Here is an 18822-nt window from a genome sequence, read left to right on the forward strand (position 1 = left end):
GTAAATTAAGTGCTATGTCTGATGCTTCCTTTACCAGACTCTCTTATCCATTAAGTACATTATCAGGGCTGCTAGCCAGATCCTCTGCTGGAATAAACATTAATTCCTCCTCAAATACCTTCTATTACTCTGAGACCTCTTACCTTTAAGTAGTCATTCCTAATTTATATTTTTACTATAGTCAATCATGCAAATTTGACCTTTCCCTAACTTGCAACATTATCTCAGTTTGAATAAAGACAAAGATAAAAAGTTAAAGATAATGACTATGATCACTACCGGTAAAAACTTTATCTCAATGTTGGACAGATGCAAATATTAACTTCCTTTCCCTCAACTAAGTTGAGAATGCACTCCGTAGCTTCCTGTGTTGGAACATTCTCCACTAATACAATTTAGGAATGCTACACTTTCAACCTTCTTTGCTTTCACACTGACTGTATTCCAGTTAACACTTCAATATTAATCCCTCTTTATTACAACAGTATTCTGTTTGCAACTTTACAGCACATTCCAAAAAAGGGGAACCTAGCAATACCTACATGACCTTGCAGAAGACATTTGAAGATCCTCATGAGAACTAGCTAAAGTTGAAATGAGAAAACAGAGTGACAGACAAACCACATATATACTGTCATCTGACTAGTGATGGCGCATTAGCTGAAGACAGAAGGGATGAAACTTCTGAGTAACAATGGAAAACTTTGAAAATGCTGTTTGGGGAAAAAGGCAAAAGTAATGATTAAGAGTAAACGTCTCATTAGAAGGAGCTTAGAAAAGAAAGCCATTGGATTGAGAGCACAGATAAATAGGTGGAAGTTTTATTTATTACTGAAACAAGGCTTCAAGGGCAGGAATAGTAACTCAGTTCTTACTTATGGATTATCACCAATGCATTAGCAAAAGTAAAATAGGCAAAATCCATGACCAGTGTAAAGTTGATTACTCTGGACTCAAAAACTACCCAGAAATCTCACATAAATGTTAATTGGTCTTATCCCTTTAGAGAAAGGTGAATCTGCTGTGCATTTTCATAACTATATTCTTGCTCATATTTTACTTTTAAAGCTGTTTTACTTGACATCCAACTGTTGAGCCAAGGCAATAACCATAGATGAGTATCTTGTAATAATCCTTAAGAACAAAGAACTGACCTATTAATAACCACAGTCACGAGTTAATTGTGACCAAGGGAAGAGAAGATGGGGGACATCATGCAAATCCAGCATTTGCTAGTTTTGGCTGAGATATCAAGATCTGCCCAGGCTTGGTTTATTACCAGGTTGAACACTTACAGTGGATACATTAACAAAATATGATAACTTTGAAACAAGTATAGTTATAAATTGAAAATTTGGTCACAGTGACAAGCTTGAGGTGGCGGCTAAGAGCAAATGCACTAAAGAAGTACAGAGGAGAGGATTAAAGAAGAACTTCAAGGCTTGGGATCTGAAGTCATAACTGCCTATAACAATGGAAGCAAATTCATGGATGATCAATGGTCAAAATTAAAAAGGGGGGGAAAAAAAAAACACACATCTTTGAGACCATATGGATAATGACTAAAAGATTTGCAAATAAAAGGTGAAAATTACAAATTAACTAGCAGCTGACGTTAGTCAACAAGTACAAGAGTGATGGGTAAAAGACACTGCAGATGAAAACAGGGGAAGAGTTTTCAAATACCCAGAATTTAGAGCGAATAAAAGAGAAAAATCAGAAGTCTGTTTAAGTATCTGGAGGGGACAAAGCATCAGCACCAGACTCGCTCAAGGCAGGTCATGTCACAGTGTAGAAAGAAAATGGTATATGGTTTTGGAGGGATAGTAAGCACGTGTTTTAGAAGACATTTAGGAGTCAAAAAGGTTTCAATTTTGATAGATGACTGCCAAATGAATGGCAGAAAATGATCCATTTTGTCACTTTCATAATTTTGTGGAGTTTCTATTGCTCCTTGTCTCAGCACAGTGAGCAAGAAATTTACACACTTTTTGAATAAATCTTGGGCACTGATAGACATAGAACAAATTTGGGATGGCGTTCATAAATAACTGTTGCATTATTCACAATAAAAAGCTGAATGAAACACATTCATCCACTACCAGGGTTTGGTCATAAGCTATTTGCTCTTGAATTCAACACTCTGAAGATTCTCAAACTCTCCCATTAAAAAATCAGTAAAATTGCACATTCGTTCAAAACAACTTAGACAAAAGTGAATGTCCAATTCCAGTGCTTGGTGTTTTCAGTTTACTGTGAAAAGAATGAAAATAAAAACCTCTTAAACTTCGGGAGTCCTTGTGATAGCTCGAATTTTATAGTTGTTATGTTGAGCTGAAAAAGTTAAATTCTATGGATACTAGAGCCTTTGCATCTGTGCTTATACACAAGCCTACGTCAAGATGCTATCTATGCAGCAGAGTTGATAAGGACTCAATCACTCAAAGACAGTTCAATACATAGGTTTCAATTGCCAATTTATGTATACAGTGAGCTAGGGGACTCTTACATGGACCACAAATTGACCGAAATACCTACCAGGTGTACTGTGGCCTTTAGCATGTAGGCAGGAGGCACTCTGAGATGTTTCATGAAGGCTTGTTGGAGAAAGTCCTCTGGAGGAAGGGGGTGTACAAAGCCCACATGCCAAAGATGGGCTCCAGAGCACATCCTAAAAACAAGACAAATAAAATGTATATTACATATCCATTTTTAGGATCTGGATACCATGGGCTAAGCCAACATTCACTGCCCACCCTTAATTAACCTGAGAAGGCAGTGGCAGTATATTTCTGCAGCTGCCAAACTGTCTTCTGGTACCTCATCAGTCCTGCTGATGGTACCTGCATTGCGTTTTTGGTTAAGGCGTTGCAAGATTTATATTTATCAAAGATATTACATTTCCAAGTAAATGTGGAAAGGAAGCTCGGATGGTGTCGCCATATGTCACTTGAAGACCTTCTCTGTCTTGGTGGAAAGGATCACTGATTATGCAGAATGGTTCACAGGGCAACTACTGCACCAGTTTCAGAGGGAAGGAATACTTGTGTGTGATGGATTGCATACAAAACAAGCCAGCTGCCTTTTCTTGGACTATGGCAAACTTCAAATGGTCTTGAATTTGCACAGGCAAGTGTAAGGTATTCCATTATACTCCTGACTTGTCATGTAGATGGTGGAATGGCTTTGGGGTGTTAGCCAGGGTAACAAGCCTCTGGTCTGATCTTGCAGTGGCAATATATTTCTGCCGCTGGTGTACTCTACTTTCTGGTCAGTCATGATCCTCAGAATATCAGCATGCCTTGTGAGAATAAGTTGAGTGAACTCAGCCTTTTCTCCTTGGAGCGACGGAGGATGAGAGGTGACCTCATAGTGGTGTACAAGATGATGAGTGGCATTGATCGTGCGGATAGTCAGAGGCTTTTTCCCAGGGCTGAAATGGTTGCCACAAAAGGACACAGGTTTAAGGTGCTGGGGAGTAGTTACAGAGGAGATGTCAGGGGTTAAGTTTTTTTTTACTCAGAGAGTGGTGAGTGCGTGGAATGGGCTGCTAGCAATGGTGGTGGAGGCGGATACGATAGGGTTTTTTGAGAGACTTTTAGATAGGTACATGGAGCTTGGTAAAATAGAGGGCTATAGGTAAGCCTAGTAATTTCTAAAGTAGGGACATGTACGGCACAACTTTGTGGGCAAAAGGGCCTGCACTGTGCTGTAGGTTTTCTATGCTTCTATGTAATATTAACTGGGGGGGTGGGGGGGGGGGGGAAGAACACTGATGGTAATGCCAAGATTAATGAATGGAAACATACTTGTTAGAAGTGGTTAATGTCTGATAATATGGCACTTTCGTTGTGCAATGTCATTTGCCACTTACTAGTCCCCACCAACCCCTAGCCCCTTCGAGTGAGGACTCAACTTACCTGCAGCCCTTCTGCAGCTTGTGAAGTTGGTGTTTTGTACATGGACTGAGATCCTGGGTGACTGGAGATTGGGACTCTGGGAGTGCAAGCTGAAGAAACACTGCCTACAATAAAGTGAACAGAGAGACTTTAGAACACCAAAAACAAAAGGAGTCATGCAGCACAGAAACGAAACCCTCACCCACCACGTCCTTGTTCACCATTGTACCTATCTATACTAATCCCATTTATCCGCAGTAGCTCTGTAACCTGCTATGCCCTGTAAACACTGTAAAATACAGCCAATTAAGATTTGCAAGACTCCCTCATGAACAAATCTTTGTCCTCTTTTGAAGGGTTGAACAATTAGAGAAAAACTTTTACAAAAATAATGCAGAAGACTGAAACTTTATTGTACATCATTAATATCTTAAAGGTGGTAAAGTTATGAAGACCCAATCAAAAATTCACAGGGAAATTTATACACAAAGAGATGCATTATCAAGGTTAATGCCTGAACCAGAAATTCTTGCAAAATTTAAGGTCAGAAAGAAAAAGTTCAGAACATAACTGCCTTTCAACTGCTGGTCATTTGTGAAGCAAGCAACAACAGAACTAGACAGTTCACTTGCATGCAATTTCTCTACAACGTTTTGAAATGAAAGGGGAAGGGAGCAGAAGTGAGTGTAATCAGATAGCATGGAGAAAATTAAACAGTCCACATTTTGGGCTGACACCCAAAATTTGCTACCTAACTTGCTGAGTTCCCCCAGAATTTGGGGGTGCTGCTCAAGATTTCCAACACCTGCAGAATCTCTTTTCTTGATCAGTAAGGATGTCAGAGGTTATGCGGAGAAGGCAATGAAATAGGGTCAAGTAGGAATAACATCAGCTATGACTGAAGAGTAGAGCAGACTCAATAAGCTGAAAGGCCCAATTCTGCTTCTATATCTTATGGTCCAAATTAAAGACTTCATACTTACCAAAACTGCACTGAGAATCTGAGAATGGGCTGGAACTGTGGTCAGTGTGCCTGTGTTGGCTATGTGTAGAGAAATGTTGAGGCATGACTGTGTAACCTTCCTCACAGGATGCCTCTTTTGGGTCCAGGGAAACTTTGGCACACTCAATAACAATGTCATGAGTTTCAAATCTCTTCCATCTGTGCAACAGAACAGGAATCAGAACAGTTAGCCATTGCTAATCACATTTAATTGAGTAAGATGAAGAGGAAATATTGCCCCAATTCATGTCTGATCCAGTCAGCTGCTGCAGAACTGAAGGTTTAGTCACTGTCTTTCAGACTAATTTCATATCTATACAATTCTGCTAGATTTCAGACCCTTACTTCTTGCCATATACTTAGATGGAATACAAGAGGCCACCAAATCTACTACTCTACCTAGTATTCACCTCTCCCTTAAGCATTCATTAAACCTCCCTTAAAATTCATTATCATTGCCAGCTTCATTTAGGTTTGATATTCAAACCTCTTGGCAAAGAAATCCTTGCTAAATATCAGTTTATTTTGGATTTTATTTGATTGCTCTTCTCTTAATGCCCCTTTACACATTTTCACCAAACTTTAATAGGATCTTGTCCAGTCATCTTCAAGGACCTAAACAGGTAAATCAAGCAAAAATTCCAATGATAGAGGTGTGGCAAATGCCATCTTTCTAATAATTAAACCAAGGCTCAGTCCCAAAGTATTATCTTGCAAAACAAAGTTATTCACTGTGCCATAATTAATATTTAACTACAAAATCAATATTACAAAACATCAAATCACATTTTTTTGATGGGTCATTTGATACAAGAATGTTGCCCACAATCCAATTAGCAATTTTATTGCAAGAATATTTAATTAGCTGTGGTACTTTAGGGTATCCTCAGATCAATGAGGTATAGAAATGCAATTTTCCTTTTAAGTACAATAGTGAGAAAAATAATTTTAGTTCAATAACAACATTACTCATAACTAGTATTGTTATTGTATTATAAATAGACAAATTCACACAACCTGATTGACATAAAAACAGCTTAGAGTGGACGCAAGTCAAGGTCTGTTACTCAGATGATACTAATTGACAACTCCACACATCAAGTCTATCTCAGCAAGCCACATTAAACACTAATGAGTTGACACAGGATAAAATAAAAACTGGTGGCATGGGGTTGAGAAGATAAAGATTGGACCCTTAAGATTGCAACGCGTCACTTACTTAATTGGATCCAGTTCATAATCCTTGGTTCCAGTCACTAACTCAGGGTGGATTCGCACATGTTCCAGCATTGGCTGCAAGAGATATGAGGAATGCAGCAAGTTTACAACCAGCGTGACAAAGAATCCATTGTCACCCAACACAAAGGAAGAACCAAGTCTATCTCTGACATGTATCTCACCAAAACAGAATTCAGGTTTCAGAAATGCTAATAAATCTAAGACAAGTTTGTTGTAAAACAATTAAAATTTTAAGCAGACTCCTGCAAAACATACGTGTTACCATCTTCAGCTGTCACAGAAATACCCACTGATTAATTATTTTTATTTAACCATGCCAGTAACTTTCCTGTAATACCATGGATTCTTAACTTTGTAAGCAGCCACATGTGTGGCAACTCAAAGGCCAAATATACAATACCCACTGCATCTCCTGTATCTATCCTACTTGTAATCTCCTCAAAGAATTCCAACAGGTTCATCAGGCAAGATTTTCCCTTAAGGAAACCATGCTAACTTTGTCCTATTTGGTGACACAGGACAAAATACTTCATAACTTCATCCTTAACAACTGACTCCAACATCTTCCCAACTACCAAGGTCAGGTAACTGGTCTACAATTTCCTTTCTGTTGCTTTCCTCCTTTCTTAAGAGTAGAAAGGCATTGTAATTTTCCTGTCCTCTGGCACCATGATTTTTGGAGTCCAATGATTTTTGAAAGATCATTACTAATGTCTCTACAATCTCTACCACTACCTCTTTCAGAACCATAGGGTGCAGTTCACCTGGTCTGTGTGACTTAGCTTTTACTATCCACTTTGATATTGTCTGCTAGCTTGTTTTTGTATTTAATCCTTTTTCTCCAAATGATTCTTTTAGTTGCTGTCTGTAGGTTTTTAAAAGCTTCCTAATCCTCTATCTTTCTGCTAATTTTTGCTTTGTTGTATACCCTCTTTTGCTTTTACATTAGCTTTGACTTCCCTTGATAGCCACAGTTGTACTATTTTGCCATTTGAGTATTTCTTCATTGTTGGAATACTTCCATCCTGCATCTTCCCAATTTTTCTCCAGAAACTCATGCAATTGCTGCTGCGCTGTCATCCCTGCCAGCATCTCTTTCCAATTTACTTTGGCCTACTCCTCTCTCATACTACTGTAATTTTCTTTACTCCACTCTAATACAGCTACATCAGACCATACTTTCTCCCTATCAAATTTCAAGTTGAACTCAATCGTATTGTGATCACTGCCTCCTAAGGTTCTTTTACCTTAAGCTCCTTAATCACCTCCAGTTCATTACATAGCACCCAATTCAGTAGGCATTCAACAAACTCACTCTTGAGATCCACTTCCAACCTGATTTTCCCCAATTGACCTACATGTTAAAATCTCCCATGACTATCATAACATTTCCCTTTTGATATGCCTTTTCTATTCCCATTTTAATCTATGGTCCTCATCCCAGCTACTGCTGGGAGGCTTGTATATAACTGCCATCAGGGTTTTTTTCATCCTTGCAGTTTCTTAACTCAACCCACAAGGATTCAAAGGCAACACGAGTGAATCTGTAGATGCTGGAAACAAATAAAAACACAAAATGCTGGCAGAACTCAGCAGGCCAGACAGCATCTATGGGAGGAGATAGTGACAACGTTTTGGGCCGAAACCCTTCATCAGGAGTGAAATAACATGGGATGGTCGAGGGGGGGGGGGGATAAGAAGTGGGATAAAGTGGAGGATAAAGTAGAGAGCTAGGAAGTGATAGGCTGGAGGGAAATGGGCTAGGGGGAAGGTGGAGAATTATGGGAAATAAAAGAGAAAGAAAGGTAGGGCTGGGGGGAAGATTATAGTGAAGGGGGAAAAGAGAGAAAGAGAACCAGACTAAAATAATAGACGAAAGACAGTAGGTGCAGGAGTAGGACATTTGGCCCTTCTAGCCAGCACCACCATTCACTGTGATCATGGCTGATCATACACAATCAGTACCCTGTTCCTGCCCTCTCCCCATATCCCTTGACCCTGCTATCTATAAGAGCTCTAACTCTCTCTTGAATGCATCCAGAGACTTGGCCTCCACTGCCTTCTGGGGCAGAGCATTCCACATATCCACCATTCTCTGGGTGAAAAAGTTTTTCTGCATCTCTGTTCTAAATGGCCTACCCCTTATTCTTAAACTGTGGCCTCTAGTTCTGGGCTCACCCATCAGCGGAAACATGCTTCCTGCCTCCAGTGTGTCCAATCCCTTAATAATCTTACATGTTTCAATCAGATCCCCCTCATCCTTCTAAATTCCAGAGTGTACAAGCCCAGTCGCTCCAATCTTTCAACATATGACAGTCCCGCCATTCCGGGAATTAACCTTGTGAACCTACACTGCACTCCTTCAATAGCAAGAATGTCCTTCCTCAAATTTGGAGACCAAAACTGCACACAATACTCCAGGTGGGGTCTCACCAGGGCCCTGTACAGCTGCAGAAGGACCTCTTTACTCCTATACTCAATTCCTCTTGTTATAAAAGCCAGCATGCCATTAGCTTTCTGCACTGCCTGCTGTACCTGCATGCTTGCTTTCATTGAAGAACACCGAGATCTTGCTGTACTTCCCCTTTTCCTAACTTGACTCCATTTAGATAGTAATCTGCCTTCCTGTTCTTGCCACCAAAGTGGATAACCTCACATTTATCCACATTAAACTGCATCTGCCATACATTTGCCCACTCACCCAACCTGTCCAAGTCACCCTGCATCCTCATAACATCCTCCTGACATTTCACACTGCCACCCAGCTTTGTGCCATCAGCAAATTTGCTAATGTTACTTTTAATCCCTTCATCCAAATCATTAACGTATATTGTAAACAGCTGCGGTCCTAGCACTGAACCTTGCAGAACCCCACTGGTCACAGCCTGCCGTTCTGAAAGGGACCCGTTAATCGCTAGTCTTTGTTTCCTGTCAGCCAGCCAATTTTCAATCCATGTCAGTACTCTGCCCCCAATACCATGTGCCCTAATTTTGCCCACTAATCTCCTATGTGGGACTTTATCAAAAGCTTTCTGGAAGTCCAGGTACACTACATCCACTGGCTCTCCCTTGTTCATTTTCATAATAGATAGGGATGGGGGTAAGGGGGGGGGGGGCAGGGATATCAATGGAGGTCTGTAAGTTGGATGTTCATGCCGGCAGGTAGGAGGCTATCTAGATGGGAGATAAGGTATTGCTCCATCAACCTGCATGTGGCCTCATCTTGACAGTAGAGGAGGCCATGGACAGACATGTCAGAGTGGGAGTGGTCTGTGGAATTGAAGTGTGTGGCCACAGAGAGATACCGCCACTGCTGGAGGACTGAGCGTTGGTATTCGGCGAAACAGTCTCCCACTCTGCAGCGGGTCTCCCCAATGTATAAACGGCCACATCGGGAGCACCGGATACAGTATATCACCCCAGTTGACTCACAGGTGAAGTGGTGCCTCACCTGAAAGGACTGTCTGGGGCCTGGAATGGTGTTGAGGGAAGGAGTGTGGGGGCAGATGTAGCACTTCTTCCAATTGCAGGGATGAGTGCCCGGAGGGAGCTGGGGAGGGATGGGGGGGGGGGGGGAATGAATGGACAAGGGAGTCATGTAGGGTCCCTGTGGAAAGCCTAGAGTGGGGGGGGGGGGGAGGGGGAGGGGAAGAGGTGCCTGGTGGTGGGATCATGTAGGAGGTGGCGGAAGTTACGGAGGATTATACATTGGATCTGTAGGCTGGTAGGGTGATAGGTGGGGACCAGGGGGACTCTATCCCTGGTGGGCTGGTGGAGAGAATGGGTGAGGGCAGAGGTGTGTGAAATACGGGAGACACGATGGAGGGCAGAGTTGATAGTGGACAAAGGGAAGCCCCTTTATTTATAAGAGGAAGACATCTCCTTTGTCCTAGAACGAAAGGCCTCATACTGAGAGCAGATGCGGCAGAGGCGGAGGAATTGAGAGAAAGGGATAGCATTTTTGCAGGAGACAGGGTGGGAGGAGGAATAGTCTAGGTAGCTGTGGGAGTTAGTAGGTTTGTAGTAGACGTCGGTGGATAGGCTGTCTCCAGAGATAGAAACAGAATGATCTAGAAAGGGGAGGGAGGTGTCGGTAATAGACCAGGTGAATTTGAGGGCGGGGCGAAAGTTGGAGGTGAAGTTAATGAAGTTGACGAGCTCAGCATGTGTGCAGGAAGCAGCGCTGATGCAGTCGTCTATATAAAGCAAGGAAAGAGGAGAACTAATACCGGTGTAGGCTTGGAACATAGATTGCTCCACATGGCCGACAAAAAGGCGGGCATAGCTAGGATCCATGCGGGTGCCCATGGCTACACCTTTAGTTTGGAGGAAGTGGGAGGAGCCAAAGGAGAAATTGTTAACGGTGAGGACTAATTCCACGAGGCGGAGAAGAGTGGTGGTAGAAGGTGACTGGCTGGGTCTGGAATCCAGGAAGAAACGGAGAGCTTGGAGACCTTCCTGGTGGGGGATAGAGGTATATAGGGACTGGATGTCCATGGTGAAAATGAGGCGGTTGGAGCCAGGGATGTAAAGCATGGGAAGCATCACGGACATAGGTGGGAAGGGATTGAACAAGGGGAAATAGAACAGAGTCGAGATAGGCAGAAATGAGTTCAGTGGGGCAGGAGCAAGCAGAGACAATGGGTCTGTCTGGACAGGCAGGTTTGTGAATTTTAGGTAGGAGGTAGAAACGGGAAGTGCGGGGTGTGGGAACTATAAGTTTGGTGGCCGTGGATGGGAGATCTCCCGAGCTGATGAGATCGGAAATGGTTTGGGAGACAATGGACTGGTGCTCCCCAGTGGGGTCATTGTCCAGGGGTAGATAAGAGGAGGTGTCAGCTAGTTGTCATTGTGCCTCCGCTATGTACAGGTCGGTGCGCCAGACGACAACAGCAACCCCCTTATCAGCGGGTTTGATGGTAAGGTTGGGATTGTTGCAGAGGGAATGGAGAGCAGAGGGGGTAAGGTTGGAATTGGAGCAAGGGGTGGTGAAATCAAGATGGTTAATGTCCCGACGGCAATTAGAGATGAACAGATCCAGCGCAGGTAGAAGTCCTGGGCAGAGAGTCCATGAGGAGGAGGAGGAGGGTTGGAGACGGAAGAACGGGTCATCGGTGGGGGTGGAAGAGTCCCTACCGAAGTGGGCTCGAAGACGGAGCCGGCGGAAGAAGAGCTTCACGTCCTGGCGCACACGGAACTCACTGAGGTGAGGGCGAAGGGGGACAAAGGTGAGGCCCTTACTAAGGACAGAGCGCTCAGCCTCAGAGAGAGGAAGTCAGAGGGGATGGTGAAGACCCGGCAGGGTTGAGAGCTCTGGTCCGAGGGGGGGTGGGAGGCTGGTGGAGTCAGCGAGGAAGGGGTGGGGGTGAGAGGAAGCTGAAGCCCCCGAGGGCCCAAGAACCGGTGATTGAACCTCAGGCTCAGAAAGATCGGATGGCGGCATCGTGGTGGGGGAAGGGGAAACGGCAGCATAAGGAGGTCCGACTGGAAGTTCAAGGTCAGAGTCTCTGAGGGGGTGTCCATGGCCACAAGGATTCAACATCTTCTGATCCTATATGACATCTTTCTATTGATTTCATGCCATTTTTTTCCCAGCAGAGTCACACCACCCACTTCCTACCCCTTCAATACAACATGTAACCTTGGACATTCACAACATCGAGCCTGACAATCTGTAATAGCGCAAAAAACCATCCACCTTATTTCTTATACTCTGTGCATTGATATATAACACGGAGTACTGCATTTGCTATTTTTTGATTATGCATCCCTAATGCACTGATACTCACCCTACTGGTTGCAATTGTGTTCCATCATCTGCCTGCCCTTCCAGACAGTCTGACTGCACGCTATCTTTGCTTTCTTACCATCCTTCCCATCCTGAGACCCATCACTCTGTTTCAACTCCCCTGCCAGATTACCTTGAACCCTCCCCAATAGCTCCAACAAACCTGCCCGTGAGAATATTGGTGGGTCAGGTGCAACCGAGCACTTTTGTACAGGTCATACCTTCCCAGAAGAGATCCCAATGATCTAAGACCCCTGGCCCCCTGCAGCAGCTTCTCAGCAACACCAAGTCATCCTATTTCTACCCTCACAGGCAGCAATCCAGAAACTACTACCCTGGAGGCCCTGCTTCTCAGCTTTTCGTTTAGCTCTCTAAATTCTCTCTTCAGGACCTTTGCTTTGCTTCCCATGTTATTGGTACCAATATGCACCAAGACATCTGGCTGCTCTCTCTCCCCCTGTGGATGCAATCCAAGATGTCCCTGACCCTGGCACTTGGGAGGCAACATACCACCCGGGCGTCCCATTCACAGAATCTCCTGTGTCACCCAACCTTACTAGTGTCACAGCTAGAGTGAGGTACTGGCAATTAACTCACCAATAGTAGATATCAAACTGAGCCTGCCTTCAACCCTCAATCTCAAGTCAGTACCACCATTCTCCCTACAACTGCCACAGGACCATTTTGCAAATTACCACCCATCTCCCACTTCACCATGGACTGTCATAACCCAGTTTTAACAACACAACTCCAGTCCCACAACAATCACTAACAGCATTTCAATGGTGGTAGCTCAATACCACATTTATATAAATACTGAAGACAGAATAAATGTGAATGAATTAGTCATCTTGCTGGAAGTAAGGAAACAACCTTCCCTACTTTAAAGATCACATGGTCAGTATAACATGGTGTGAAGAATATCACCCAGGCATCCTAATCAATGTTCCTCAACCAACAACTTGCTGCAGATCCAAAAATTATTTATTTCATTACTTATAGTATCTTGTGATGTACAGAAAGCTGGTCATTTCCAGTAATGCTAAAGGGACAAGAACTGCAAAATTATTTCACTGGTTACCAATTTCATTATTTTTGGAATATCATAGTGGTAACGAAAAGCAAGTTTTAGAAAAAAAAAATTAGCAACTCTAACTGAACAATACAATATCTTTGTCTGGCACTCTCCTTCCATTTTAGGAAGGTGCCTGGATCTTATCATCTAGTATTATTTATTAGCTAGCATTTCAATGGTCTAACCCTTCACTTGCCAAATAAAAATCTTTCTTACCTTTACCACCTCTTCAAAAATCTCTCTGTTTTCCTTCATACTGTAGTGGGAACGGAGGTAGGACACAAAGTTACAAGGGTACATCCCATAGAGACGGTGAAATAATGCATAAACACTGGCATGTAGATGGATCAGATACACTTCTGATATTTGACCTAAAAGGAATAGAAAAAAGGATTAAATGAGGGAATAGTATAGCCCTTATCATTAAACATCAACAACTATTTCACTAAAGAGAATGGAACTTCCAATTTTTCCTCAACTCAGTTATAAAGAAATGTGCTTCAAGAAATTTCTCTATTCCTTTTGTAACAGTTTGCTTAACAGCAAATTTGTAATTCAGACCAAAATAGTTAATTACAGTCTAGAGTCTGGTCCTTCTATATTGGTATCATTATCCCAATTAACAACATGTTAAGGCCATTCTATAAATTCAAATAATTTGTAAAAATATTGCAGGGTTATGGAACTAAAACAGCAATTCTCTCTGATCTGCCCAGAGAAACCAGCATTTCACTCACTCATATCGGATTTCCTCATTTTTCAATATTTTATTTGGTTACAAAAGATTATGGGCTGCCAAAGAGTTAAAGATCAAAGTTGCAAATTAAAATAACTTGGAATACACATATTGCAAAACATCCCATACCACTTTTGTATTGGGGGAATTCCTTACCACCTAATATTTAATCCCTCAGCCAGCAACATGAAAAAATGCTGCTCATTATCAGTACAACTGTAAATTGGCTGCTAAGGTGCGAAAATCACAAAGCAGCTCAGACATCCTAAAATCATAGAAGAAGCCACACAAATTTAAATTCCTGAGATAAGTACAGCAAAGAAAATAAAAGATCAAGACATCTCCCAACTTTCTAAACTGCCCATGGAATATCTATATTAATTAGCCTCAAATATAAACCCCATTTCCAGAAAAGTTGGAATATTTTCCAAAATGCAATAAAAACAAAAATCTATGATATGTTAATTCACGTGAACCTTTATTTAACTGAAAAAAGTACAAAGAAAAGATTTTCAATAGTTTTACTGACCAACTTAATTGTATTTTGTAAATATACACAAATTTAGAAATTGATGGCTGTAACAAACTCAACAAAAGTTGGGACAGAGTTAAAATAAGATTGAAAGTGCACAGAATATTCAAGTAACACCGGTTTGGAAGACTCCACATTAAGCAGGCTAATTGGTAGCAGGTGAGGCATCATGACTGGGTATAAAACTGGCGTCCATCAAAGGCTCAGTCTTTGCAAGCAAGGATGGGTCATGGCTCACACCTTTGTGCCAAAATTCGAGAGAGAATTGTTGGTCAGTTCAAAAGGAACATTTCCCAATGCAAGATTGCAGAGAATTTAGGTCTTTCAACATCTACAGTACATAATATTGTTAAAAGATTCAGAGAATTCAGAGACATCTCAGTGCGTAAAGGGCAAGGTCAGAAACCACTGTAGAATGCGCGTGATCTTCGAGCCCTCAGGCGGCACTGCCTAAGAAACTGTTATGCTACTGTGACGATTATAGCCACCTGGGCTCGGGAGTACTTCGGAAAACCATTGTCACTTAACGCAGTCCATCACTGCATCCAGAAATGCAACTTGAAACTGTATTACGCAAGGAGGAAGCCATACATCAACTCTATACAGAAACGCCGGCAAGTTCTCTGGGCCCAAGCTCATCTCAGATGGACCAAAAGACTGTGGGACCGTGTGCTGTGGTCAGATGAGACCACATTTCAGCTAGTTTTTGGAAAAAATGGGTGTCGAGTTCTCTGTGCCAAAGATGAAAACCACCATCCTGACTGTTATCAGCAAAAGGTGCAAAAGCCAGCATCTGTGATGGTATGGGGGTGCATCAGTGCCCACGGCATGGGTGAGTTGCATGTACGTGAAGGTACCATTGACTCTGAGGCGTATATTAGGATTTTAGAGAGACATATGTTGCCATCAAGGCGACATCTCTTCCCGGGATGTCCATGCTTATTTCAGCAGGACAATGCCAGACCACATGCTGCACGGGCTACAACAGCGTGGCTTTGTAGACACAGAGTGCGTGTGCTTGACTGGCCTGCTGCCAGTCTAGATCTATCTCCTATTGAAAATGTATGGCACATCATGAAAAGGAGAATCAGACAACGGAGACCACGGACTGTTGAGCAGCTGAAGTCTTCTATCAAGCAAGAATGGACAAAATTTCCCATTGCAAATCTACTACAATTAGTATCCTCAGTTCCAAAACAATTAAAAAGTGTTATTAAAAGGAAAGGTGATGTAACACAATGGAAACATGCCTCTGTCCCAACTTTTGTTGAGTGTGTTGTAGCCATTAAATTCTAAATTTGTGTTTATTTACAAAATATAATTAAGTTGGTCAGTAAAACTATTGAAAATCTTTTCTTTGTACTTTTGTCAGTTAAATAAAGGTTCGCGTGTATTAACATATCACAGATTTTTGTTTTTATTGCATTTTGGAAAATATCCCAACTTTTCTGGAAATGGGGTTTGTACTATGAGATTACTGTTTTCTGAGTAGCAATTGTTTAGGTGGAGAAGGAATTGCCAAGACTCAAATTCATTCACTAGATTTAAATGGGAAAAAGATACTCATTACATAAGTATTTCATTCAAAGTAAAGTTTTACCACACAGATGAAAACCCCTCAAGCAGAAGACAAAGTTTGTCAGTCTTGGTGATGCATCATACCTGGGTTTCTCAGATTCCAGGCAGCCAAGCGGCCAAAGATTTCAAAGAAATCAAGAAGATACTGCTTCCCAGCTTGAGGGATCATTGGCAGGAGGATGATTAATACAAGAACTCCAGTAGTAAGGAATACAATGTCTGTCTCCATCTGTAAACATCAAATTAACAAGGCAAACCTTTAAAAGTTTGAATTGTACACAAATTAAAGACATTGTACGACAAAATATGCATGATGGCACTCAATCCCAATCAAATAATGAGAAGAATTCGAGTGGAATGATTCAATGGACATTTTTAGCATGCAGAAGGTAGTCTCACCAGCCTGTTCTGTCAATTCAATTGGAGCACAGATTATTTATATGTTATCCCATCCACCAGCTTTCGATTCCATTTGCTTTAGTAGTTATGCCCAATAAATCTCAGGTTAAGTTGACACTTATTTTGAACAACATTCCAGTTTTCCATCTGTCTTTGACAGGCATACAGAAACTGGAAAATGTGCATCCAAGTCCTGCTGAAGTGTCTCGGCCAAAAACATCAGCTCTTTATTCCTATCCGTAGATGCTGCCTGACCTGCTAAGTTTCTCCGGGGGGGGGGGGGGGGAGGGGGTGTGTGTGTGTGTTTTTTTTTACTAAGGTGCATTTTTATTCTTTTGTAATCTTCAATGTACAGAAAAGCACCCACCCCTCAAAATTCTCTTTAAAAATATGCAAAGTCTGCTCTGACTCAATGGCAACATTCAGAACCAAAAAGCTGCAGTTCAAGTCTCACTTAAAAATGCTCGAGGGCACAAAATGCAAACAGACACTCCAGTGCAGTACAGAAGGGATTGCAGTGTCAAGGTGCTGCCTTAGGACAGGGGTCTCCAGCCTTTTTTGCACCGCGGACCGGTTTAATATTGGCAATATTCTTATAGACCAGCTGACCGGTGGGCGGGGGGGGGGGGTGTTAATCACAACCGGAATATAGGTGATAAGTCAACTAAGTCACTTATAAGTGGCTAATACACTCAATTTCGTTTCTAAAAGTGTTTCTAACAAATTTAATATTAAACACACAACACACATTTTCCCCCCGTATGGACAGATAAAATCATTGCAACACACCAATATCACTGAATCAGTGGGAGCCCTGGGTTGCTTCCCTGCAACAGGACGGTCCCATTGAGGGGTGATGGGAAACAGCGCTACTCGAAGGGGGTTCCTTATACCCAGTCTATTCCACAATTTAGTTTTTGTTGCATTCATTGCAGAAAACCCCGCTTCGCAGAGATATGATGTTGGAAATGGAAGCAACGTTTTCAGTGCTTTCGTGGCAATCTCAGGATATTCAGCCTTGACTTTGATCCAGAATGCCGGCAGAGATGTTATGTTAAACATACTTTTCAGCCCACCGTCATTTGCAAGCTGAGGAGTTGATCTTCTTCCCACACTGACATGGATGACGTGTGGGTAATGACCTCATGTGCGTTCAAGTTCCAACAGTGGGCGTGACAGGGAATGAAGAAAGGTGAAGCTGACTCATATAGCTTCATAATCGCCAAATCATATCGTTTCCTCGCGGCCTGATAGCACATGCTTTGTGGCCCCGTAATTGGCGACCACTGCCTTAGGACACTAAATATGGATCCCATTTGTGAATTCTGATTTGTGAGTTCTACCAGCAATATCCCAAACAGAGAACTATTTAGGCACAGGATAGAAATAAGTCATCACAGACTTGTCCACACACAATATTAAAAAATGTTATTCCCTGCTTATTACTTAGAAAAATTCAAAAGGATTGTTAGTTAACCAGCTAGACAGAAAAGAGTAGGACAAGAGATCCTACATTATATTCATATTCACATTACTTCCTTAGTTGAAATCTTCAGAGAAGTTGGGCAAAAATGTTAAGAAAACTTTAAATCTACAAGTAATACAAAAATTTAAAGCTATACACCACCAGCTTCAGAAGGCAATCTATTCACAAACGTCAGAGCATATCTTATGTGGAAAGATGAGGTGTGACAGTAACACTGTGGGCACAGAGGAAAAATAAAAGTTCATTTTAAAAATAAATTAAATTTTGAAAATTGAACCTTCAGACACTTGAGAAGTGAAACCAGCACAGGAGCACGGAAGAGTTTATGAATCCAAGTGGGCTCACGTCGGATGACGTGACCCAATAAAATCACAGCAGGTAAACGGGTGGCTGCCTTTCCCATACACTCGTTTAGTCGATCCAAAAGATGCTGAAAAATAAAATGAAGTACAATGAATTCTACAGCCACTGCAACTCCTCCTGTTAAACCCATGATTAAAAACCTGCTTAAGTAGAGAGTTGCCATCTGAGTCCCAGACATTGTACAGTGGAAAAACAGTTATAATAATAAACCAGAAATTCAGAACGAGGTGTCAGATGCCATTAGCAAATTTAGAATCATTAAGGGATTCACAGAAGTCAGTCACTTGGCCTAGTCTGTCTGTGCCAGGACTTAGAATTCAGTCCTATAAAGCTAAAATCTGGGAACAAATAGAGAATCAGTAAAAAGTAATCCATTTGTTAAATTGTTTTAAAACTACAGCCAGCACTCTAACATTCCTTCAGAGAGCAGACTACAGTCGTGAACTTTGTGTAGCTCCAGTCCAATACTGAGGCTATTTTAAAACTGAACTGCAATAATCCTGCCAACCATGTTCATTACAAGCCCCATCAAAAGAATTCTCAAGAAGTCTAATCCAGTACAAAAGCACAACTGAACTTCTAGTTACAACCAGCATGACAGCTGTTTAATTTAATCTCTCCTGCCTCATGTGAGGGAGTTTACCGGGAATTACAAGACCACAGAGTGTGGTGTTAAATTAAATAAATGCTCCTCAAAGGCAGAATTCAACCCCTCCCCCACCTC

The 18822-nt window shown here is 41.9% G+C and overlaps 1 protein-coding gene across 6 annotated transcripts in view; it reads right to left on the bottom strand.

The window, feature by feature from the left end:
• The window catches only part of tsc1b (TSC complex subunit 1b), an 81863-nt gene that overhangs the window by 53585 nt on the left and 9456 nt on the right, over positions 1-18822 (bottom strand). For all 6 annotated transcript variants that reach the window (XM_059994154.1, XM_059994156.1, XM_059994155.1 and 3 more), the window contains 7 exons: positions 18013-18165; positions 15935-16079; positions 13221-13375; positions 6122-6195; positions 4883-5061; positions 3921-4024; positions 2539-2671 (listed from right to left, as the gene is read on the bottom strand). In XM_059994154.1, the coding sequence (XP_059850137.1) occupies positions 2539-2671; positions 3921-4024; positions 4883-5061; positions 6122-6195; positions 13221-13375; positions 15935-16079; positions 18013-18165 (943 nt within the window). The remainder of the gene's footprint in view (positions 1-2538; positions 2672-3920; positions 4025-4882; positions 5062-6121; positions 6196-13220; positions 13376-15934; positions 16080-18012; positions 18166-18822) is intronic.

This window comes from Hypanus sabinus, chromosome 18 (assembly GCF_030144855.1).
Source record: "Hypanus sabinus isolate sHypSab1 chromosome 18, sHypSab1.hap1, whole genome shotgun sequence".
In the NCBI taxonomy this organism is placed as follows: Eukaryota; Metazoa; Chordata; class Chondrichthyes; order Myliobatiformes; family Dasyatidae; genus Hypanus; species Hypanus sabinus.